At 40.5% G+C, this 24,478-nt stretch overlaps 1 protein-coding gene across 3 annotated transcripts in view; it reads left to right on the top strand.

Annotated features, from left to right (window-relative positions):
* The window catches only part of RCAN2 (regulator of calcineurin 2), a 264,666-nt gene that overhangs the window by 39,525 nt on the left and 200,663 nt on the right, over positions 1-24,478 (top strand). For all 3 annotated transcript variants that reach the window (XM_048219640.2, XM_048219642.2, XM_026507320.4), the window contains exon 2: positions 2,500-2,726. In XM_048219640.2, coding sequence (XP_048075597.1) covers positions 2,502-2,726 — 225 coding nt within the window. In that variant the 5' untranslated portion in view covers positions 2,500-2,501. The remainder of the gene's footprint in view (positions 1-2,499; positions 2,727-24,478) is intronic.

The raw sequence follows: 24,478 nt of genomic DNA, 5'->3' as shown, positions 1-24,478 counted from the left end.
CTTCTAAAATATTTCTCCACATAAGTAGAATAGGTTGTTTGCCAAAAATGCATTCACCTTTTAAATCTTTACTGAAAGTAATGAGCTTAAAATAAAGTCTCTTGAAGATAATCGTATTGTTACAGCTTAGAACAGAAGTTAAGGCTATTTGAGTAGGTTAAAACGAGCCCTGGGTAAGGCTTAATATTCCGTCTATTTAATTAATTTGTTCAGCAATGGATTTTTATTTCTTTTGGAAAAAGAGTAATTGAAACATTCTCAGAAAACATTTAGGAACATTTTGGGATCAGTTTTGTTTAATTTAAAATTTTTAAATAAGAAGTACAGGGTTAAAAATAAAATCAGTATTGACACAGAATAGCTGTACTTCATGCTACTGGATGATTCTGACTTCATTATTAAGAGGTTTCCTGTAATCCACTGATGAAAATAATACCATTTTAATGCTCTTAGTGATTATTCTTACTATTAAAGTAATTAGTACTCTAATAATAAATGACGGTTATTATGCATATTACAGTAAATATTTGAAGCAACGGTATAAATATAAATTTGAAGGGAAAAAAATACATTTAAATATTGCATTCAAATTTTTGTAAGTACAAATATTCATATATTTTGGATTAATTATAGAAAAAAACAAAGCTTGAAAGCTATACCATATTTCTATTTTAAAATAAATACTTTGTTGATTTAAACATAGAAAATATATTAATTGGAATTTTAAGAACTTTAAAATACAGGAATGGAATAACATTTTTGTTTACCACAATTGCAATGATCTGCTTTTAGAGTTATTGCCTCAAATTTTTAAATTTCTGGCTCCTGTCCCAACCAAGCCCAAGATTTTATACGTAATGCTGTAATGCATTATTTATATTGCCATCAAGTGATGCTTTTCTTTTCTTTCCTTTTCTTTTCTTTTCTTTTCTTTTCTTTTCTTTTCTTTTCTTTTCTTTTTAAAGATTTCATTTATTTATTTGACAGAGCGAGAGACAGCCAGCGAGAGAGGGAACACAAGCAGGGGGAGTGGGAGAGGAAGAAGTAGGCTCCCAGTGGAGGAGCCTGATGTGGGGCTTGATCCCAGAATGCAGGGATCACGCCCTGAGCCGAAGGCAGATGCTTAATGACTGAGCCACCCCGGCACCCCCAAGTGATGCTTTTCATTGGGCTTTGTTTCTAGGAAAATAGAAACAGAAAAACAACCTCATCACCTGAATGATATATTCAGAATTCGAGAGAGATATACAAGGGAACCCATACTTGTCTGGGGGTCAGAATTTGTGTCTAACAAATGTCACGAGGACAGAGAGAGACTCTGTGGCACCAACGCATCTGTCCTATACTCCGCGATGCTGGGACTGGGGAAATGGAACTTGCTGAAGGTGACCCAGCAGCCACATTAGAGGTATCCGTCGATCTTATCTGTATACACATGGACAAATTATTTCAAAAAATAATAAAACTCTCCAACGGGCTGCAGTTGCATAGAATTTGAAATGTTGGAGTGAGGAAATAATAGAATGATTCAACACAGCTAGATAAGATGAATACTAGAAAATTTTGTAATGTGGGCTATGAGGAAAGGAGCTATATACTGTGGCTTAACCAAAATAGTACTTATTTTTTAAAATCCAGGATTCACCAATTGCTTAATCATCCCAGGCAGAAGGTAGGGGTGTGTGTGTGTGTGTGTGTGTGTGTGTGTGTGTGTGTCTTTATTATGGATAAACCATTAACTATTAGAGTTACCACGATCAGGATTCAGGTGGTGATAAAGTAGATTGTACTTCCTTAAATACAGACGTGCACTAATTTTGACCTGTTTCATTTCTATGGTACAGAGAAGTGAGCTCTGGTGCCAAATTCCCTGGGGTTGAATTCTAGTCCTGCCATTTTATCACCGACATAGTAAAAGTTGCTTCCTTGCTTTGTTCTTCAGTTTTTCCATCTGTAAAATGGGGATAGCACTGGTACCAATCTCATAAATTATTGTGGAGATTTAAGAGGTCAGTTCATGCATGTCAATCATTTAGAACCGTTCCTGGAACTCAATAAGAGACAGGCATTAGTAGTGTTGGTGGCAGCAGTGGTGGTGTTCTATAATTCATCGTATAACTTGTCAAAGCACTTCCTGAGTCTATTTGATTTTCATAAGGAAGCAAAGGCTCAGAGAGTTTACATAATTTTCCCAGGTCCTACATCTTGTAAACGCTGGGCAGCTGGGCTAGAGCCCCAGCCTCCAATTCATATCTTGGTTAAGTAGGTTTTTTTGACCATAGAGCTGGCTGGATTGTTGCCTGGAGGCAGAGCTGGATGGGAAATAGTGACTCAGAGATCAAGAGGGTAATGTGAACTTTCTCGGTCTTCTCCCTTCTCATAGTCCCTGCTTCTCATCACACTCACCTGCTCTGCCCCACACTCTAGAACCGTGGTCTTAGAACCAAGTGTGAAGGAATCAGTGTCTGCTCTAACACATCTCTGTCTTTGTGTCCTCAGGAATGAGGGGAGAATCCTACTTCATTGGAATGAGGAGCCTGGGGCAGCAGGGGCACATCCCAGAGGATGGAGGACTTTTCTTGCTCTGCTGCATAGACAGAGACTGGGCTGTAACTCGGTGTTTTGCAGAGGAAGCCTTTCAAGCAATCACTGACTTCAATGACCTCCCCAACTCATTGTTTGCGTGCAACGTTCACCAGTCAGTGTTTGAAGGAGAAGAGAGCAAGGTAATGAGCCTTTTCTGCTTTGGAATCATGGGGAGACGTGACATGATCCCAAAATATTTCTATGGAATATTTGTGATTGATGTTTTGAAGTTTTGGAAAATGTGTGGTTGGCTCTATTCTTGGCATGCTTAGCAGGAGGAGAAAAGCCTATTTTGTTATCAACTAACTGTGACAAGGTTGTAGATGTTGAATGAATCCCATCCTCGCAGACTCGCAGGCCTATCAGAGCAAGTGGTGTTAGGACTAGCGATTGCAGGAGATACAGCTTGGGCTAGGAAGCAGATGTTGTTAAAAAAAAGTTTTATTTTTTCCTATTCTGCCAAAACCATGATTTGCCTTTCTCAAAATGGTATAAGCTCTCTTGCACCCCTACCCATCCTGCAGTCTGATGAATATTCCCAACATAGCTGTGATCTGAGTCCCACAGGCGTTATTAGAAAGGTAAGTTGGCTGGTCATCTGAGTCCTGCTTTGCTCAGTGACACCACATAGGGTGGAATTGTTAAGTGTGTGGTAAGAAGTTGAGTAAAAGTGGTTGATTTGAAATGACTGGGGAATGAGGTTGTCTGTGTACAAGTATTTTCCAGAAAATGAAGCTTCTCATTTTAAGAAACAAACTTGTTTCAATGTAAGTATTCTGGGAAATCAGAGTTAAATATTCTGCTTGGAGATCTTTTTTAAAGTTCATTTTAGATTTCTCTGACCTTTTTAGTGGGATTTCTGAATAGATCAAACCTTCCCTGTGGATTTCTAATTGCAAACATCCACTATTATAGTATATTATAAAACATAGGCAACATTTTTTGGAGGGAAGGGCCTTTTTTCCTAAACTAAAGTAAATGCCTTGGTATGAGATGTAAGAGTAGGATTTATGATTGCCATTTCACAAACTTGGGCTGATTTTGCCAATTGCTGAACTCCAAACTCCTTTGCCTGAAAACAATTACTGGAGAAGTATTTTTTTTTTTTTAACCTGGATTTTATTGGTTTTGTAAGCAATTTGGATAGCCTGGAGGATTAGGAATTATAAAGATAGTTTTATATTGATACTACTTTGGAGTTGAACATTAAAATGATAGGCTAAAAATAGCTTGAAATCCAAGGCCTTAGATATGATTAGAACCTCCAGTGTTGTGATCCCTTGACTATTTGAAGTAAGAAAATGGCACATGATCTCTTTGAAAGAAACTGGGAATTTTGCTCTTGGATTATAACCAGTTTATAACACAGATTATAATTTACTTAGAGCCAGTAATTCCACCCCCCGTCCTGAAATCTATCTGACATTAACTATGAAACAAGATTCTCTGTTTTCTCATTTTGTCATCTGTTTATCTAAATTAATCAACAATTAGAAGGATTTTCCTTAGAGGGCAAAAGAGGATTTTGATTCTTTCCTGATTAAATACTTCCTGGTGGATTGAAACAGTAAGACCTTATCCCATTCTGGAGCTCTGCTCAAGCATGACGATCTACTGAACCAGGTTTGGTTATCAAGTAAGACAGAAGCTTGGGGAGAGTTCCCACATCTGTTCTGATACTCTGATCTGTGATTGAAACATGGATTACAAAATACTCTCATTTAATTTGTGTACAAAGTTGGTACATTGCAGCTTGACCGAAAGTATTTGGCTTTAAAATGACCTCAATAAAATATTGAGTTGAAATCAACAAGATGTGTAGTTCAATGGAGCCAGTTTAAAATTATTTAGACCACATTGTTATAGCCAAGGAGATGAATTTTATAATTGGCCAATGTCTACATAATTGGACTTATTAAATCAGATGGAAATTCTTCTACCTTGGTATGATTTTATAGCCCTCATTTGAGGAAAGTCTATAGGATATCAAATAATCTGATCTAGATTGAGTTTTGGTTTAACTACATATACTAACTCTATATACATGGTTAAGGATGACAAAGCAAGATGATCAGGCACCAAATGAGCTGACAGTAGCAAGGAGGCATGATCACGGGACACTAGAAAAAATGGTTTTGGGGAGCCTTGGGGCCCCTCATTTTCCCTGCCACGTCTTTTTCTTTAAGTTCCAGACCTTTATAGTCTTCTATTTACCTCTGTTGTTTTTCACTATCTTAACAAAACTCACTTGTTTTGTATGCCAATCTCAGGAAATTCTTTCCACAATGTTCAAAGATCATGCATTTAAATCACAAAGACTTATGATCATTGTCTTTCTCAAAGGGTGGACATTTTAGGCTCTGTGCTAAGCTGTTGAAGAGATATTTTAGGTAGAGGGAAAAAGAACAAGAAGCATTTCTAGCACTCCTGCATTTGCCTGTGGACAAAGCCGGCCACGCTGATGTTCTAAAATATTGGCCTTGGGAAGAAGATGCACTTAGCAGCCTAGAGTTATATCAGGGAGATAAGACGTTAGAAATGATGCTTAGTGTTCATTTCAGAGGTCCAGGTGGGTAGGTGGCAACCTACGGAACTTGTTTGGGCAGAGTCCTTTCTTTCTTGGTGCAGTCTACTTCCGGTTCATTGTTTCTTGGTATTGATGGACTATAGTTTAGATTGTTCCTTGCAGTTGCTTTTTAACTTCCTTAGCTGGGTAGGAATTAAAGCTTTTGCTCTCTGACTATCTTTTTTTTTTTTTTTTTAAGATTTTATTTATTTATTCGACAGAGATAGAGACAGCCAGCGAGAGAGGGAACACAAGCAGGGGGAATGGGAGAGGAAGAAGCAGGCTCATAGCGGAGGAGCCTGATGTGGGGCTCGATCCCAGAACGCTGGGATCACACCCTGAGCCGAAGGCAGACGCTTAACCGCTGTGCCACCCAGGCGCCCCTGCTCTCTGACTATCTTGAATGAGTCTTGTACCAATCTCCTCTCTGTCTTTCCACCTGTCTGAGACAATTTTTCTGAGCCCTTTTCCTTTTTGAACTAATTTGGAAGCCTCTATATTGGACGGTTAATATAGGTAACACCATAGGATATGATCTTCTTATGCTTGTTTCTGTTTACCAAAGTAATAAATACTCTGAGACGTTCCTTTCTGCTATCCTATTTATCCTATTCTGACACCTAAAGAACATTTTAAAAACAGCTTTGTGAAAATTGTTCACTCCAATTTTCTGTTAGGCAGAATTCTGTGAGATTATATTTTTGATTTGATGCTTTTTGCAAGGAGTGAGCACATACTTCAGAGTGGCTTGTTGTGGTCCAGATGGTTGAGATTTGTTTATATAACACAGAAGAGAACCGGAGCTGGAGGAAATTGGCATCTGCAACCAATAAATGCAGATTGCTGTTTGCATGCTACAGCTTGAAACATAAATATTTTTGTATGAAGCACATTTAGAACTGGGATCTTCGCAGCATGCAACACCTAAAAGTTGCTAGGGTTCATTTCCCGTTGGCATGTTCCCCCGGGTTTGCCTTTCTGGATCCTGCTGGGCTACAGAAACTCATCTTGAGACAGGTGAGGCTGGAAGGATATCCTGGGGGCTGCCCTGCGTCTGTTCTGAAGATAGGTGAGGGTTTGCTCCATGGGATATTGGCATTCACTAGTAGCTAAAGGAGAACAGGGAAACAACCACCATGAAACATTTAGCCAAATGCAATTCAATAAGGAGAAGCCTGACTTAATAATGGCCTCCAAAAATTATGAATTTATTCAGTTTAATAATAATAATAATTAGCAATAATAGCAGCGAATACTTATATAGCATATAGCAAGGTGCCAGGCACTCTTCCAAATGCTTTATAAACGTTAAAGCCTTTAATTGTCATGAGAACCCAATAAGGGTGGTGTCTTTCTGCTTTTCTACCTCCTAACCATATATCAGAATTGTGTTCCCTGGACCCCTCTGGCTTGTTCTGCCCAAAGCAGAAGTGACCTGGCACTTCCAGGTCAAGTATTTAATTACGAGTGTTTGACCCTGCAGAATGTTCTTTTCACACTGCTGGGGCATCTGGCATCGTGCCAGGTGGTGCCTGCCCAGGCAGTTCAGGTTGTGGGGTGAGGAGAGTGATGACACAGAGCAGAGTCCTGGCCAGCCCATGAGGAACATGTAACATGACAAGAAAAAAAAAAAAATCCTTTGTTGCTTTAAACCACTGGGATTTGGGGGTTTGTTCTTAGGAGTGTGACTTAGTCTATCTAGGTTGATACAGTAAGTACAAGTCCTCTGGATGTTTAATTCTAGTTCATTACCCACTGGGCTTCACCATCTCTAAACTCTACCATGGAAAACAGGTTCTAGAAATAAATTTGGCCATCCACCAGCATGAACATTCAAGTAAAGGAATGTAAGGCAGAGAATTCAGGTAGTTCAATAGCAAGACTCAAGCTAAGCATAAACGCATTGAGTCCAAATCAATCCAGTTGTAAATGTGCAGCAAAGGGTAAACAAGAAGATGATTTACTGTAGTTTAAGTGTCGCTGAAGAAAGGTTGAAAAAATAAAAAAATGAAGTGGACTGTGATGACCTGAGGGTGGGAAAATGATAACCGAGCATTCGTTTTAAATACTACATCAGTTAACAGTTAAATTAGATACCACCTAATCAAGGAATACTGGCGAGTTTTCACTGTTTTTCTTGTGCTATTCATCCTTGGTAGGTGAAAGTGACATGTACAAATAGGTTTGTTGCTTTAAAGAAGGTCTAAATTGTAAAAAAGACAGTGGGTATCATTGTACTCAGTAAGTTATTCCCATTTGTCTTTTCTCTGGCCAATGCCTGGGAACCATAATTAGTCACCGCTAATCACTTGGGGGCACCTGCCAGATGAGAGGCCCAGCGTGGGGCAGATTTGAAAGCTGCTGTAGGACATTCTCTGGAACCTTAACCTTTCTTCAAGTGACTGAAATATTCCAGAGGCATATTTAGTGTCTTGCTTCTCCACAGCACTGAGTGACCCCCTGGGGCTCGAGCGTCTGACAAGCCACTCTAAATGCCCCACTTAACTACCTGAAAATAATTGAGGCAGTGGAAAGAATTAAGCCTGATGCATACAGAGTTGAGAGTATTTGGTTTCTGTGCCAAAGAGCAGGCAAGCATATATTCTTGATGGCACCTGGGGAAGAATGGCTGCCATGTTCCAATTAGTCAAGGATAATATTAAAGAGGGACAGGAGGCTTTTTTCCCTTCTTGGAAAAATGAAGGTACTTGGAAACCATTTCAGATGGTTTCCATCCGAGCTGCTAGCTTCTACGGTGACCCTGTGAATTATGAGAAGGTGTCCCCATGGGCAGAAGCAACTGTAGGACATACTGCCTGAGCCAAGATGGATGAATTTGAAAAAAATGGTGCCCTTTTCCCTGAGCTGAAGGGGTGGATGAAGCCCTGAGCAGTTGTGGGTGGCTTGACAGGAGGAGGACAAGCTGGGTTTCATTCTCTACTTTCTTCCCAGGCCAGGAGCCCCTGAAAAGTGTGCAAAAGGCACAATCATCACAGTGGCCGAAGTCGTAATGGATAATTTTCAGTTACTTCAAATTTAAAAGGATGTATACATTTAAGGGTAACCGTTGAGTCATGTCGCCTAAGAACTTTCTGTTTTTAAGAGGCAGTTTCAGAGATGGAGCCCCAGGGAAGGGGCGGGGAGGAACTTTATTATTATTTTTCCTTGCTCCCACCAGCTAAAAATGGCATTGGCTTCACCCTACCTTTCTGGACTTCTTTGATTCAGTTCTTAGGTCAGTGGTCTGAAATTCTGGACCTGTCCAGGGCTAACCAGAGAAAGTCAGAGAGTTTGTATATGAACTTTAAAGCAATACCAAGGTATGCTTCACAGCAGGCCTGACATTTAGCTCCATGGATGAGGTCGGTGTGATATGGCTGAGCTGAGAGCCGATCGCAGTAATATTATGTGATATTTGCTGTATGAGAGTGGGATTATTAGTGCACTGCTCAGACTTCACTGTTATCTACTCATTGATAATTGTCTACCCATTGATAATTGTGCACGTAGTGTTCAACCGTACTCTCCTGCCTTTTAAGAAGAATGGCTGTATAGAAACAGAACCTGTGTCGTTTGGTTTTTTTTAAAGTTTGATCAGTTTCTGATGATATTTTGGTAATGTTTTTTGCTGGGGATGTTTTCTTATACAGCATAGCCATTGTTGTAACTATAAACACCATCATCTTCCATCTGTGTTTTGAGGTGGAGACCCGTTGATCAGATACATGACATGGGTAAGATTTTTCCTCAAACATGTTGAAATACCATATCTCATACCTTGTTCAGAGCCTACACTTTCCCCCCATATTTGCGGCTATTATTAACTCCAGGTCCTTTAGCGTATCATTTATGCATAGAATACACTACCTTGTATGATGCTCTGGTCTTACGTTCCAGCTGGATGATTTCAAGTGTCTTGAGGGCAGAAGAGCAAGCTCATGGTTCTTCTGCACCCTGTAAGCTCTCCCGCAGTCCTGGATATATTGTGGGCACTTACAGAGAGACGGAAGGGTCCTGAGCAAGGACTTTGGATCTGGAAGCTCTAGAAGCTCTTGGGTCCAGATCCTGCCTCTAATGCATACTAGTTTGGTGATCTCAGCCAACTTACCTTCTCTGAATCTCTGTTCTCTCTTTCATAAAATGGGGTTAACCATACCTTCTTTGTAGGTTTCTTGTGTGATGAAATGAGTTGAAATGGGTAAGAGAGGTGGCACAGTGGTAGGTCTTTTTGGGCAACATTGGTTCCCTTCCTCGTTCTCTTTCGTTCCCCTCCCCACCACCCAGCCTGTGACTGTCTGTCTCTGGTTCCAGGAAGGAAAGAGCTCTTCTAAAAACATGTGCCCAGATGGCCCATGTGCTGTGGAGGTAGGAAGAAAGGCTGGATTTAGCCACTCTTTGTAGAATCCTGACGAAGTTGTGCTTTGATAGGCTAGCCTTGGGTTTCAAGAAAGTTTAATGTCAGGCTTTGCCCCATGAAAACTCTTCGTGTTTGTTCTAGGATGTTGTTCAGGGTTCCCCAAATAAGGTTCACATGTTATGTTTCTTTGAGAACATAGTACCGAGAAAACTGTTTACTTTGGGGAACTGGTATTTTTCTCACTAGGAAGATTATGTAACTTACATGTTTGTTTGTTTGTTTTCTTAGCTTCCAGGAAGCTCAAATTAAAAATTAATACTCAGTCATGGCTATTATATTTATTCTCGGTGGTCTTGATACTCTGTTTCTTTTGTAGTAACCTAATTATGCATTGGTATAATGCAAGAACAACATTTTCTGAATTATCTCTTCAAACTTTGCTTGTATTTTTACGAGAACTTTAACAATTGTCTTTAAATATATAAGAAGCCTGGCCAGGAGTCACGAAGGGTGTATTTTGCAGATGTTTTAAATTCCACTATGAATAGAAAAAAAAAATCACCACAATTAGTAGATTATATACTTTTAGAATAATACATACACATTTTTCTGCTATAATTCATGTTGTTTGGAAGAATGGTTTTAACATATCTTCAAGGAAAAGAGGTAACATGGAAATCACAGTTAACAACACCTTCCACTGCACATGTGGGCTGCGTGTATTTAGAAAAGCACCTGGTCACATAACAAGACCTTCAGCTTGACTCTTAAATCTGATTTTTATTCTAATATTTAATTGGTGAGAAAACAAACCCATACGAGCCATTCGAGGATACATGTATTTAAGTTTGAGCTTCTAACTTATCAGTCTAGTTTTGACTCCTCAAAGCCCAGAGCCAAATTATTTCATGGGAAGGTACTGTGATTTCAATGCCTGCTCCTTGAGAATTGTATTCTCCCCTTCAAATAGTTTATATTCCTTCTTGGTACTACATTCTCTCCAGTTGTAAAGCTTGGACCAGAACTGCATATTAAATTTATCGCTATGTGGATGAAGTTCAAGGCTTTGCAAGGAGCATAGAAGAAAAGAGTTTAGCACTTCAAATAGCTTCTTTCAAAATTTTCAGAGGAATGAGTCTTCAATGTGAAAAATTTGGCACCGTTAATTAGCTTTCGTTAAATCTGCTTCTTACCCCTAGTCTTGCTCTAAATGTGGGAGTCGGGAGGGTGGAGTCATCATGATTCAGAAAGAGGGGGAAGGTGAGTGTACATTTGGTTTCGTAGCCCTGCCCTTGCCCTGCTTCTTGTTGATAACTGGGCTCTCAGCTTCATTGGGGTTGTCTTTCTGCTAAAGAAACTTCTCTGAGTTTACGTATCTAAGTAATCAGGGACTCTTTCAAAAGGACTCCTCTTTGGGTATCACTGATAGCACTTTCTTTGCAATGTTTTGAGTGATTGGCAAAGTCTTGGTATTTAGGGTGGATTTGAAGTTGTGGAAACAAATTTAGAGCCATGGATGGTGATTCAGGGGGGCAACCAACCCTAGTAAAATAATTTTTATTTAAAAGCAACATACGCAAAACACCATAGTGAAAAATAGCTACAAAATAATAATCTTCTTTTGGAGATTGGGACTGGACTTTGGGGAATTCCAGAAATAATGAAAGCATTGCGGCAACAAGGTCACCTTTTTGAAAAAGAAAGGGTCTTACATGTAAGTTTCAGAGGTAGAGTTCAGCAACGCATAAGTTGCGTATAACACCCAGTGCTCATCACATCACATGCCCTTTTTAATGCCCATCACCCAGTTACCCCATCCCCCACTCACCTCGCCTCCGGCAACCCTCAGTTTGTTTCCTATAGTCAAGACTCTCTCATGGTTTGTCTCCCTCTCTGATTATTTTCCATCAGTTTTCCCTCCCTTCCCCTATGATCCTCTCTGCTGTTTCTTATACCCCACATATGAGCGAAACCATATGATGATTATCCTTCTCTGATTGACTTATTTCACTCAGCATAATACCCTCCAGTTCCATCCATGTTGATGTAAGTGGTAAGTATTTATCCTTTCTGATGGCTGAGTAATATTCCATTACACACACACACACACACACACACACACACACACCCTGCACCTTCTTTATCCATTCATCTGTTGACGGGCATCTCAGCTCTTTCCATAGTTTGGCTATTGTGGACGTTGCTGCTATAAACATTGGGGTGCAGGTATTCCTTCAGATCTTGACTACCTTTGTATCTTTGGAGATTATTTTCTGATCAAGAATTCCCTTTTTAGTGAACCTAAAAGAGATATTATATCCTAAGATATACTTAAAATATATCCTAAGATATACAATCTACATACCCAGGGACGGGCAGTGAGTCATAAGTGTGATGGCCAGGAGAGAGTACTGCATTAATTGAGAAATAAAGGCAGAAGAAAAACTTTTAAATTTCTTTACTACTTACAGCCCATTGACAAGTCCTTGAAATAGGCAGAGTGACATTCCTCTAGGAACTCAGCTGCCTAGGTATTAATACTTTGCTAAGGGCAAAAGGCAATCTTAGCCCAACCCCCAGGATACTATAATAAATCTACTCAAACATATAAAAATTCCTTTGGAAACTTCCTTTATCTCGACCCCCCACCCCCAAGATACATGTTGGCAATCATCCTCCAAGCATATGACTCACTGATATACATCTGAAGGGTTTCATGACTGAGGGTTTACTAAACAATAATAAATGATATTTTCTTCAAAATAGCTAGCCCCCTCAGGATCCTGGAATCCTTGTTTCCAAAATACCTGGGAGGCTTATGCTATCCCTAACCCCCTTCCAACTTGAAAATATATCATGGGCCACTCCTCATGACCCCAGTGCAGCTCTTTCTGCCCACGGGTCCTGTCCCCGTGCTTTCATAAAACCACCTTTTTGCACCAAAGACATCTCAAGAATTCTTTCTTGGCCATCAGCTTCGAACACTAACATCTTTCCTACATCATTCATTAGTCTACTCAATCCAGCCATCAACTTTTAAACAATTATTGAATATCTACCATGTCCCAAACATTGCTCTTGGCGATTGAGGGTACAAAAATGAATGAGGTGCGAGCCCTCATGAAGCTTAATGTTTCCTGGGGTTTGATAATGATAGCACAGGTCAGGTGAACCGAGAGACGGAGGTGGATACGGCATATGTAGGAGCACAGGGGAGGGGCACACCTGAGAGGGGAGAGAGAAGCCTTTGGCGTATGTTTTTGTTTTTTTGTTTTGAGCCCCTGCCTTGCCCCTGTACAGCAGTCTGGACCCAAACGGACCCATCCTTTGCGTGCTGGCTGCGGTGACCTGAGGACAGACTTTTCAGCCTGCCTCTTGTGTAATCGACATTGTTGTCCTGTCTCACAGGCCCTGTTTCGAAAGGACAACTAACGTGGGTGGGTGGCAGAGGGAAAGAACGGACTCCGACTCTGGCAGGGGCTTCCTCAACGAGCGAACCAGGCCACCATGACAGGAGACACGTGGATGGAACATTCTATATGTGACCCACGTGTCCTAATTTTCTCCTTCAGTGTGTGAAATTTTTGCTTTCCTCAGAAGGTGAGCTGTGAGCTTGCTTATTTTAAAAGCTGCAACCTGTGAGGAGAGAGGGTGTTCTTTGACAACATTACATCATTGAAGCCTCTAGGTGTTGAGTCATCATTATTTTTAGGCAGCTCCATGCTTTTTTTGGTTGTTCTAAGAATAGCCCTTGTGTCTGGACTCTACAGAAAGTCACCTCAATAAAGATCCTGTCACCACTCCACAGTTGGAACGGGATGCTTCCTTAATTGCCAGATTGAGGGCACACTCTTTAGAATTTTACCTCCCAAACATTCTGCGTTTTTAGGTTTTCCGTAGTCAACATGATGACTTTGTCAGGAGCTGTCACTTAAATTTTGTCAGCCCTTTGTCGAACCTACTTATTGTTGTAAACAACACCACGAACAACAAAATAAAAAGCCTTCCTCCCTGAAGGGCTGGCTCCTTACTGTCTTTCCTCAATGCCCACTTTGGTTGGCGAATCCCTTCATCGTGACTTTACCCAGTTTTGAAACATTTCAAGACATATTTCCATGCCTTGTGTTTTATGGATTAAGCGGCTCTAGATCCCTCACATTCGGAACGGGGTCGAGGGTGCTGCTGTTGGCATCTATGCAGGATCGACTCAAAGCAGCCAAAATAAATGTTATTATAGCCTGTTAAACTAAATAAGCATATAAATGGTAAGACCGTATTAGAACTTGATGACAGGGCAATAAAAAGGACTGAGCAAGCTTAGAAATGGAACTCTGTGGGTCGATATAGAGGCTGGCTTTCCCATTGCCTATTCAGGGCATATGCCCAAATATGATCAGTTTATTTTATGTGGCACTTTTAAGCCCATAGGAGTACTAATGGCTTGTGAGCATAGCCAAATGCTGTTCGAACTGAAGCATAAAGGGAAGCAACTGCATGGAATAATATGAGCCAGTTGTTTAATATCATAGGCTCGTGTACCTTTTTTTTTCTTTCAAGATTTATTTATTTATTTATTAGACAGAGACAGCCAGCGAGAGAGGAAACACAAGCAGGGGGAGTGGGAGAGGAAGAAGCAGGCTCCTAGTGGAGGAGCCTGATGTGGGGCTCCATCCTGGAACGCCAGGATCACGCCCTGAGCCGAAGGCAGACACTTAACGACTGCGCCACCCAGGCGCCCCAGGCTAGTGTACCTTTTGTGTCTGGAGGTGACAGAAGGGCAGTCACGTGATCTGTGTCTATGTATGGCTGAAAGCACCAGGGTCGGTGTGATGGGCTTGCTGGGAAGACAGCTTTGTTTTGAGCCACCGACAGGGTCGGTTCTTCTCTAATTATCACAGACCTCAAAATCCTCCCCACATGGGCCATCCTGTCTCTAGCACGGTGATTAAGAGAGAGGGGCTCTAGCATCTATTAGCCTGGGCTAAAACCCAGTTCCCCTGCTTGTCACTCGCGTGACCATGGGCAGTTTATTGAACCTTCTAAACCTCAGCGTCTTCACCTGTAAAGCATCAAATAGTAGTATTTTCCTCATAGGTTTGTTGTGAAGATGTAAGTGATACAATCCGTGATGCCTTGACCACAGGAACCGCAAGTGTCGGCTAGTCCTACACTTGATCTTAGCCAAAAGGCCGAGAAGCGATAAGTGTCGGCTAGTCCTAATAATTCCTGCCCATCAGTCTGATTGTCTGCATTTGGCATCCTTTAAAACTCCTAGGACTTCTTCGCTTTCCTTATCTTATGGTTGTTGCATAAGGTCATCAAGTAGCAGGGCACTGGTCAGCCCGCATTGTCTATTCCCTCTGCCCCTAGAAGAGCCTCTAAGTCAAGCTCAGGGGTAAATGAGATGACTTCCTTTTGGAACCGGAACAAATCCCAGTTTATTCGCAAGAACCAGCCCAGAGGAAACCTCATTTGCTCTGTCTCCTACATACGGTGTCTTGAACAGCCATACAGGACTTTATCGCACCAGTACATTGTCAGTCCTGAGTTGTCGTTCTCCTAACACCTACTGGAAAGCTTCCTTTTCTTTCATGTTGAATGTCAAGTAAAAAAGACTAGCCATAGTCATTTGGTATTCCGCTGATACACCTCAGTGAGAAGCCTGATGCATGTTGGACTTGACGTTGCAGTCTGAACAACGTCCTTAGAAGTTTGTTGAAAAGACAAGTGAGTTTTGCCTTCAAGATTTTCTTCACTTTTGGTCTGTCTTTTCATCAGTTTCTGGAGAAAACAGGATTGGTCGACCGGGCCTTCTTTGTGGAGTAATTACAGTCATTTCAGATTTTAATTTCAGGAAACAGAAGTCGACTGAATACGAGATATTTGTCATTGTTGGTGTTTCATCCTTACTTGTAGCAAATTTCCAGTATGTGTTAATTGCGATTGGCAATGTAAGTGGGCCCAATTACTTTAGAAGGGATTAACATTTACATTAGAAAGAGAAGGTAAATGAGAAAAATCAGAATATGATTTTTTTTTTCATATTCATTAAGTACTTTAAGAGTTTTGCTTGGAAGATTCTTCACTTAATCCAGGCATATTTTTCTGAAGAAAATAGTACAGGAAACATCATAACAAAAGAGATGAATGAAAAGTGGCATTTCTGTGGAAGAGAAACATCATTATAAAGAAGATTTAAATTTGTATGAATGACTTTGTTACAACTTAAAGAAGTGATTTAAAAAAAGTAATTCTCTAGAGAATCCTGTACAATTGATATAGACAGAATGATAGTGTATGCCGTTTATGGTAACTTTCAAAGTTTCCTCTGGCACAGGTTGTTACTTCTGTAACAATAATAACTGCTTGGCACGAACAAGGTGTGAGGAATTATATTCCGATCTATACAGAAATCTCATCATTAATAAATAATGCATTGCAACAACGTATTTCATTGTCAGAGATTTTGTTGCCAGGAATAGACATAATATGGGAGGCATAGAGCCATGGCCTGGTCTAGTTCAGGTTTCTCCACTTTGTCACTACTGACATTTTGATCTGATAATTCTTTGTGTGGGGCTGCCCTGTGCCTTATAGGATGTTCACTAACATCCCTGGCCTCTCTACCCACTAGATCCTGGTAGTGTCCCCCCACTCACCCAATACCATCAAGCTCTGTCAGCCAAAAATGTCCCCAGACCTTGCCAGATGTCCCCTGGGGGGTAGAATGACCCCGGCGGGTTCGTGAAACACTGGTCTCGGTGATCGTTTCTTTTCTTTTTTTTTAAATTTTTTATTATATTATGTTAGTCACCATACAGTACCTCCTTAGTTTTTGATGTTGTGTTCCATGATTCATTGTTTGCGTAACCACAGATTAGAGGAACTGCCTGGGCATTCCTTAATACCAATTCTAGGACCTCATCTCACTGGATAAGAATCTCCTAGGGTGAGTGTCTGGAAGCAGCACTAAAAAAAAAATTTATAATCCAATTATTTACATCTCATTCGGAGTTCTTTTCTTTCCTCCATTTCAAACGAGGAGGCTGAAACTTTTCACGTTTTCTCTTCATAAACCTCCTTTGGACAGTCACTGGCCTAGTGACATGGAGGCGCCCGTAGGCAGCCCTCTGAGAGGCCCTTCCTGCATTCCCAAAAAAGCTCTTTGGAAAGAGCACACAAGAGTGCATCTCCTCAGACCACAGGAGACGCTGACACCTCCCCTTTAGCTGCTGCCATGACGGCCGCCACACCCAGGATGCCAGGAATAGTGGCATCCGGGCCAATGAAAGTTTTTGAGAGAATTTCTTGAGTTATCATTGATTGGTATCCCTGGTATCATGGGTAGCATGTCCTCATGTGGTGGGACTCAGCACTTTCATAATTTCGGCGTATCTTTGGTACGCCAGGAAGAGCAGCTGTCTTTGTCAGGCGTGTGGGCCAGGTGTGTGGTGTGAATGGGGCTTGAAGAAAGGTGGCGTTGGGATAATGCCCAATCAGCCCATACACCAGCTGAAGAAATTTTAAAGTCCCGAAGATAAATTAATGACCCTCTGAGAATCACACGGAAGTCTTGGATCAGGGTGTTACAGGTAGCTTATGTTCTTAGTGCCATTTTATGGTTATACCCAGTGGTGTGTTGAAGTGAGCTTTACCAGCTTAGAAGACTGTGAACAGCATTTTACAGCTTGGCTTAAAATTGGCCGTGGGAGTATTCACACTATGGAAATGAGCAAGCTCTGTAAATCCGATTAGTTTGTTTTCCTACAGTATTAGTTCCCTGTAGCTTCCGTAACAAATGACCACAAACACATAATTTTCAGCATTGTGAAAAGGAACGCTAAGATTTGATATTATAGCCCTGATGATTATTACTGTTAACCTCAATTTTTACGACACGGAGAGTTGAAGAAGTTAGTTACTTACCCAAAGCCACCTTGAGAATGCTCATAATTTAGGACTTTCTTAATTGGTGAGCCAAAGTTGGTGGTTGTTTTTTTTTTTTTTTTTTTTTTTTTGCTCCTCAAAAGTACAATAACAAGTATACGTAAAATCCAAGGATAATATTCAATATGTTACAGAGAGCATACCCATGTTCTCAGCTTTATGCTAACTTGGCTTTTTGACTCTTAAAATAGAGCAGAATGACATATGTATCCCACTTCCTCATGCATGAGTGGTGAAATGACACAATTAAACAAGCCTCCTCAACGAAATTATTTATTATCACAATTTAAGATTTTTGTGTTGCTAATACCTTCAGTGCATTATCAATTGCCTAATTATGGTGCTAGTTGAGTTAATGAACACATTGGCCAAGTTTGCTGCTAATTGGTTATTTTTAAGTTTCCTGTGCAGCATTGTTTTTAAAGACATGGATGGCTTTTGATGAAGCACATAAAATAAGAATCGGAAGATGAAATTAACACAAGAATTCATAATTATGGCGAATTAGTTTTCATAAGCTGACACAAAGTGTAGTTAAAATTTTAAGTACAGCTTATAAACTGTCTTGAAGAATAGTGTGTAATTCATTAGTAGGGAAGTGGAGTAACAGGAACTGAATTTCCTATAAGCCTACTTAAGTCCCCAAATTTTTGTCTCCATGTTTGGGCATCTGTCTATCTAATTTTGAAGAGAACTGCCATGATTTTGATATATAAATGTGCAGATGTAGCTTGTGATACAAACTCAGAAAATACCAGGGCCTTCTCTTTCCTAAATTGGAAATTACATAAAATTATTCTGATGCTGTGAAAGTAGAAATTCATTCTAGTACTTATGACACTTTTAAATGTTGGATAGAGTATTGGCCTGGGTGAATCAGTGGACACTCTAGGGCCTCCACCCCCCTTTTTTTTTAATCTCTTTCCCCCTTTTTATCTCTCTCTTTTATCTTTTAAATCAGTGTTGGGTTGAAATGGAAAGAGGCCAGTAAATAAATGGCTTGCTGCTGTTTTACTTATAGTGTGTACACGTCTTGTGGACTTCAAGAGCAATTTTAATAATATGAATCGCTTTGCTGGTCCCTAGGAACAAATATTTCTAGTTCTTCTAATACTTGAGAGCACCATGAAGACACATGAATCACCGCCAGCATTTCACTGTTGTTCAGTCCTAACCAGGACAAGGAGTTGACTTTTTTTAATTTTTTTTATTTTAATGTTTTTTATTATATTATGTTAGTCACCATATAGTACATCCCTGGTTTCTGATGTAAGGTTCGATGATTCATTAGTTGCGTATAACACCCAGTGCACCATGCAATACGTGCCCTCCTTACTACCCATCACCGGTCTATCCCATTCCCCCACCCCCCTCCCCTCTGTAGCCCTCAGTTTGTTTCTCATAGTCCATAGTCTCTCATGTTTCATTCCCCCTTCTTATTACCCCCCCTTTCTTTATCCCTTTCTTCCCCTACTGATCATCCTAGTTCTTATGTTCCATAGATGAGAGAAATCATATGATAGTTGTCTTTCTCTGCTTGACTTATTTCACTTAGCATTATCTCCTCCAGTGCCGTCCATGTTGCAGCAAATGTTGAGAACTCGTTCTTTCTGATAGCTGAGTAATATTCCATTGTATATATGGACCACAGCTTCTTAAGTCAGTCATCTGTTGAAGGGCATCTCGGCTTCTTCCACGATTTAGCTATTGTGGGAGTTGACTTTTTAACTTCAACGTTGTTTTTCCCCGAGTGAATTTATTGAGGACTGATATGTATTCAATAATATCTTTGGCATAACGTTATTTTTTTCTCTAGAGGTTTTCGTTAACATTTAAAAGTGAGTCATTTTTCTTTTTAAATAAGGATCTGCCATGATATCTAAAATTCAAACAGGAAAATACAAGAGTGTGTATATATGTGTGTGTATGGCTAGTCTATTATCTATGTACTGATATCTATAGATAGATACAGATGTATATAGATAAATAGAGATAGAGATACACACATACACACAGAGACACATATGATTCTGGGAAGATAGTTAACGAGAAGAAAATCATTTAGCTGTTGCTTGAACTTTCCAGCAAAAATTCCTCCAAGAGCACCTCCTACTTCCATATTCTGTTTCTGCCTTCATTCATTCATTATTTATACCAGCCATATTCTTCTCTGCCAGAGATCATTTCCCTGATTGATGGCATCTGGAGCCCTCTACACAAAAGTATTTTAAAGGCTGTATCAGGGAAGATGACTTTTCTTTTTCCTCGTCCCTCAATATTTAATAACTCTTAGACCCTACAGCTAATAGCCTCCCTTAGTTCCCTCCTCTGTAGTTTCCCGTTTCATACAAATGTGCTGGGAGTTTGCTATTGCTCACCTCTTTAAAGAAAGCAACCTTTTATTTCTCAGTCAGAATAAATCAAAGGGAAACCACACCGAGGAGGTGACAGGGGGTTGCAAATACAAACTGCCCATGAGAGGGCCAGTTTTAAACCACATTAGGGGGACTAGGTGCATTCAATTTAACTGTAAACTTAAGTGCATATATTCCTTCTGTCTCTCTCTTTATTCTCCTGAGCAATTTCCGCCAAGCCTTTAATTGCCTCCTACACCCTAATTAATAACTGCCACAATTCTTCCCTGATCTAAACCACCTTCCTGAGCCAGGTAACCAATAGCTCCTCTTGAAACCCAGCATGTTCTAAATTAAACTCTTGCTCTTTTCCTGCTCACCAGGATTCCTTCCACTGTTCTCTGCGTTCCTGACCCGAACGTCCCTTCACCCAGTTCTTCAGATGAGCAACTCTCTCTCCCTCACTCTCACCATCAGCCACCGATCCTGGTGATTCTACCTCCTAAACTCCTGTCCAGTTGGACCGTTTTCTGTTATCCCTGGTCCAGTTATCTTCCCTGTGGACTATTGCTGTTGCCTCTTTCCTGATCTCTGACTAGCCCCTCTTGCCGCTCTTCTGTCCATTTCACTCTGTACATGGAGTCTTTGTTTTGTCCTTGTTACTGTTCCAAATCTCAGTCTGCTGTCTGTAATACTCACCAAAGGCTTCCATTCCCTTGAGGATAAAGAAATGATCCTTCCAATCGTAGTATTCTTGGCCTGGTCATCCAGGCCCACCCATCTCATAGCTTTTCCCTCACATCCTCACATCCCATGGGCTCTCTGCCTTCTTACAGTTTTCAGGAGTTGTCGTGTCCCCAGGGCCTTTGCATGTGCTGCTGCATCTGCCAGCATCTGTCATAGGCACCCCCATCCCTACCCCTCCTGTGCCAGTCCCAGATCTCATTAATTCCTCTGTTGTGCATTTTCATGGTGTGTTGTCTCTTACCTTCAGAGTGCTCATCTCACCACGAATGATCTATCTATTTATAGGATTGTTAACGAAACTCTAGGGTCCAGGAGAGAAACATGTACGCCTTACTTGACATTTTCCAGCACTTAGCACAGTGCCTGGCGTACACATTTGTTGAGGAAATGAATGTGCGATACTTTCAATATTTTCTATACAAAATTTGTATATTTCTGTATATTTAGATATACTCAGATATCAGTCCCTCTAATGCTGCTTGTACCAATGGAGACATCTCACATGGAACCAATTATTTCTTCCAGAAATTAAAACTTTGGTTACCCTAAAGATAATCTTTTCCTCCTTCAGTATAATAATTAAGACAATTCTGAAGGGTTGGCCACCATCTACAAAGGACTTTGCCTGAGTTACTTCATTTGACTCCTACAGCAAAGATGTGAGCTAGGTGATGTGGCATGCTGTCATCATTTGCTGGTATTCATAGAGATGTGGCAAAATCTGGGCTTGAACTGTGTCTTTCGGTCCAAGACCAGAGGCCTCTGTTGTGCTAAGTTGCATCTTAAACGGCATCTTCATTAGACATGTTTCTGCAATTCTGTTACTCGTATTTTGTATACTGTCTTCCCCTCTGTTGAATGGGATACTTTAGGGGCAGTTCCATAATGGACCCTGGTTTTTATAATCTTAGATCATCATAGTTTCTCACACTGTGGTTTGCTTTTTAAAATAATTATAAATCTAATTTATATTGTATTATAAGCTTTGCTCAGTTTTTCGCCTGGAGTTATTTCTGAGGCTGAGGTCATCTGCCTTTATCTTCTGAATGTTTATGTTATTTACATTTAAAGGAGGCACCATGACCGTATGGCTTTCTCTCCTCCCATTCTTGATAGTAAAGATGTGTTGGCTTCTCCTATTTCTCTTGAAAAACCAGAGCCCATTGTCGATCATATCTCAATGCAGATATATTGTTTTGAAGGTCATGTGACTCTGAGAGCTGGGTTAAGGAAGTTGGATGTTAAGAGGCATTTAGAATGTGCGTTGTTATATCCATCTGATGGGCATGTCAGCATGTATTTATTCAATACAGATATTTATCCAGTCCTGACATGCATCAAGTCCTTGGGAAACAATTGGATGAAAAATAATTGCAAATATTTATTGAGCTCTTACTACATGCCTGGCACTGTTTTAATTACTTTATATATATGAACTCATTTAGCCTTAATAACATGGCAGTGCAGAAGGTACCACTATTTATGCTGACTTACCAATGAGGGATTGAAGCACAGGTCCCGCAACTAGTCCAAGGTCAAGGAGGGATGTGGGTCTAGAAGATCTGGCTCTAAAGCTCATGTACAGGGGGCGCCTGGGTGGCACAGCGGTTAAGCGTCTGCCTTCGGCTCAGGGCGTGATCCCGGCGTTATGGGATCGAGCCCCAATCAGGCTCCTCCGCTAGGAGCCTGCTTCTTCCTCTCCCACTCCCCCCGCTTGTGTTCCCTCTCTCGCTGGCTGTCTCTATCTCTGTCAAATGAATAAATAAATAAATAAATAATCTTAAAAAAAAATAATAAAGCTCACGTACACAACCACTAAGCCGGGCTACCGAGAGGAATCAGTAGCAGTTCTTATGCAACACCAGCCGGACATAGTCATAAAGGACAATGTGGTTTCTAAAAAAGGAATTGACTATAATTTTTTGTGATTATTTATTTAATTTCCCTGAGATTTTGGCCTACGTGGTTCATTCAGTCAGTCTTTAAATAATGTGTAAGCATTAATCAAGATTTCTTATTTTTAGGATTTCTAAATTCAAGTTATTCAAAACAGTTTTAATTAGTTTAGCGGTTCAGGAAAGCATCCCAGTGATAGTCCCCCTGCCCCATCCCCCTCGATAAGGTGATCCTCCCTTTCATCCTACGCCCTATGATCCACGTGTATGGAAGGGGCACTGTCCTCACCATTCTGTTTGGGGGAGTGAAGGCACTTTCCCAAGGTCGCATAGCTACCAAGTGGTGACAAAATGTTTGCAGACTTAAACCCTCTGCTGTGTTTCTTACAAGTCTCCCACAGTGCAAATCCTTTCCCTGCCGCTTCCTATCTGTGCCCTGGAGCAAAGGATTTAATATTTCTGTGCTTCAGTTTCCTCATTTGTAATATGAATGTAAGAATAACTAAGGGTGAAGATTTAATTAAATAATTTATGGAAAGTGCGTAGAACGTGGCCTGTTTTGCAATACTTGCTCAATAAAAGTTACCTCTTCTGCGACCTACAGATGCGCTTCTTTTTCTTTTCCCTTCCAGTATGCTAGAGGAGGGATTTTAGTTTTTCATTCTAAGCTTCCGGGCTTATTCACTTAACCTTACATATTTCCATTAGCCAGCTGCTCCTTTTCTTTAAGACCGTTCCGGACTATGGAGCGTTCAGATGCCCGCTGTTTCCCCATATAGATTAATTAAAATGGTTAGTACTGAAAGTAATAAAATGGGATGGTCCTTTTCAAAACTGCTTGAGGATGAAAAGATTACAGTTGCAAAAAGCCCCTGTTGTCTTTAGAAACAATTATTTTAGAGGAATACTGAAAATAAAACGTAGAGAAGGTCCTTTAAGTATAGTGAAATGCAGTTAGGAAACCATTTTCACTATGTCTAGAAACACTCAGAGGAATTCTGCTCATTTCAAATAGCAATTAAATAATAACATAATTTCTTTGGGAAGGAGTATGACATAACTTTAAGAGAAGTCATCAGTTTCTCTCTGAACCAACGCTGAGAGTTAAAACTATTGCTAAGTGAACCACGGAGAAATATTTCATATATAATCTTTAGTAGGGAAGTAAACTCTATTTCATAAGGGTGGCAGTGCTTCTGAAGATCAAGAATTAAGGTTTTGATACTTGTTTTTTAATTTTTTTAAGGTGAGTAGGCACTTAAATGCACAACTCAAGAAACGAATTGTAGGTCCTCGTACCTTGGGTAGTTCAAATTGTAATTTAAAATTTTCAGCTTCCGGTTGTAGAAAAATAAGCAAGAAGACATCAGCAGAGATGGAAAAGTAAATTCAAATATCTTTTTTTGAGGGGGAGCTCTTGCTTGGGTGACTCAGTCAGTTGATCATCCAACTCTTGATTTTGGCTCAGGTCATGATCTCAGGGTCATGGGGTCGAGCCCTGTGTCAGGCTCCATGCTCAGGGGGTGGGGGTGGGGCAGTGGGGAAGGAGGGTCTGCTGGAGGATTCTTTCTTTCCCTCTCCCTCTGCCTCTCCCCTCATTCACGTGCTCTCTTTCTCAAATAAATCTTAAAAAATAAATAAATATATATATTTTTAAAAGCCGGTGTCAGTCTAAATATGTCTTCACTGGAATAACAGTTGTTAAACTATAGTCTGAAGACCCAGGTGTTTCGAAGACCCTTTCAGAGTCTGTGAAGTAACCACAATGCTAAGGCATCTTTGCCTTTTTCACTCTCCTTCCCTCACAGGTACACGGTGGAACTTTCTAGAGGCCACATAACGTGTGATGATGCCATCACTCCAACAACTAATGTGAGGCGCTCTGTGCATTCTCATGTTTTAAAATGATCTGTTTGAATTTTTCCTGTGGAAGAGTCTACCGATGTAACCCAAACAAACAAATGCTCTCTGGGATCCCCAATAATTTTTAAAAGCATAACAGGTCCCTGAGACCAAAATGTTTGAG

Source organism: Ursus arctos, unplaced genomic scaffold (genome assembly GCF_023065955.2).
Source record: "Ursus arctos isolate Adak ecotype North America unplaced genomic scaffold, UrsArc2.0 scaffold_29, whole genome shotgun sequence".
NCBI lineage: Eukaryota > Metazoa > Chordata > Mammalia > Carnivora > Ursidae > Ursus > Ursus arctos.
The sequence above is the reverse complement of the archived record's forward strand: the minus strand, read 5'-3'. Positions and strand labels throughout refer to the sequence as shown.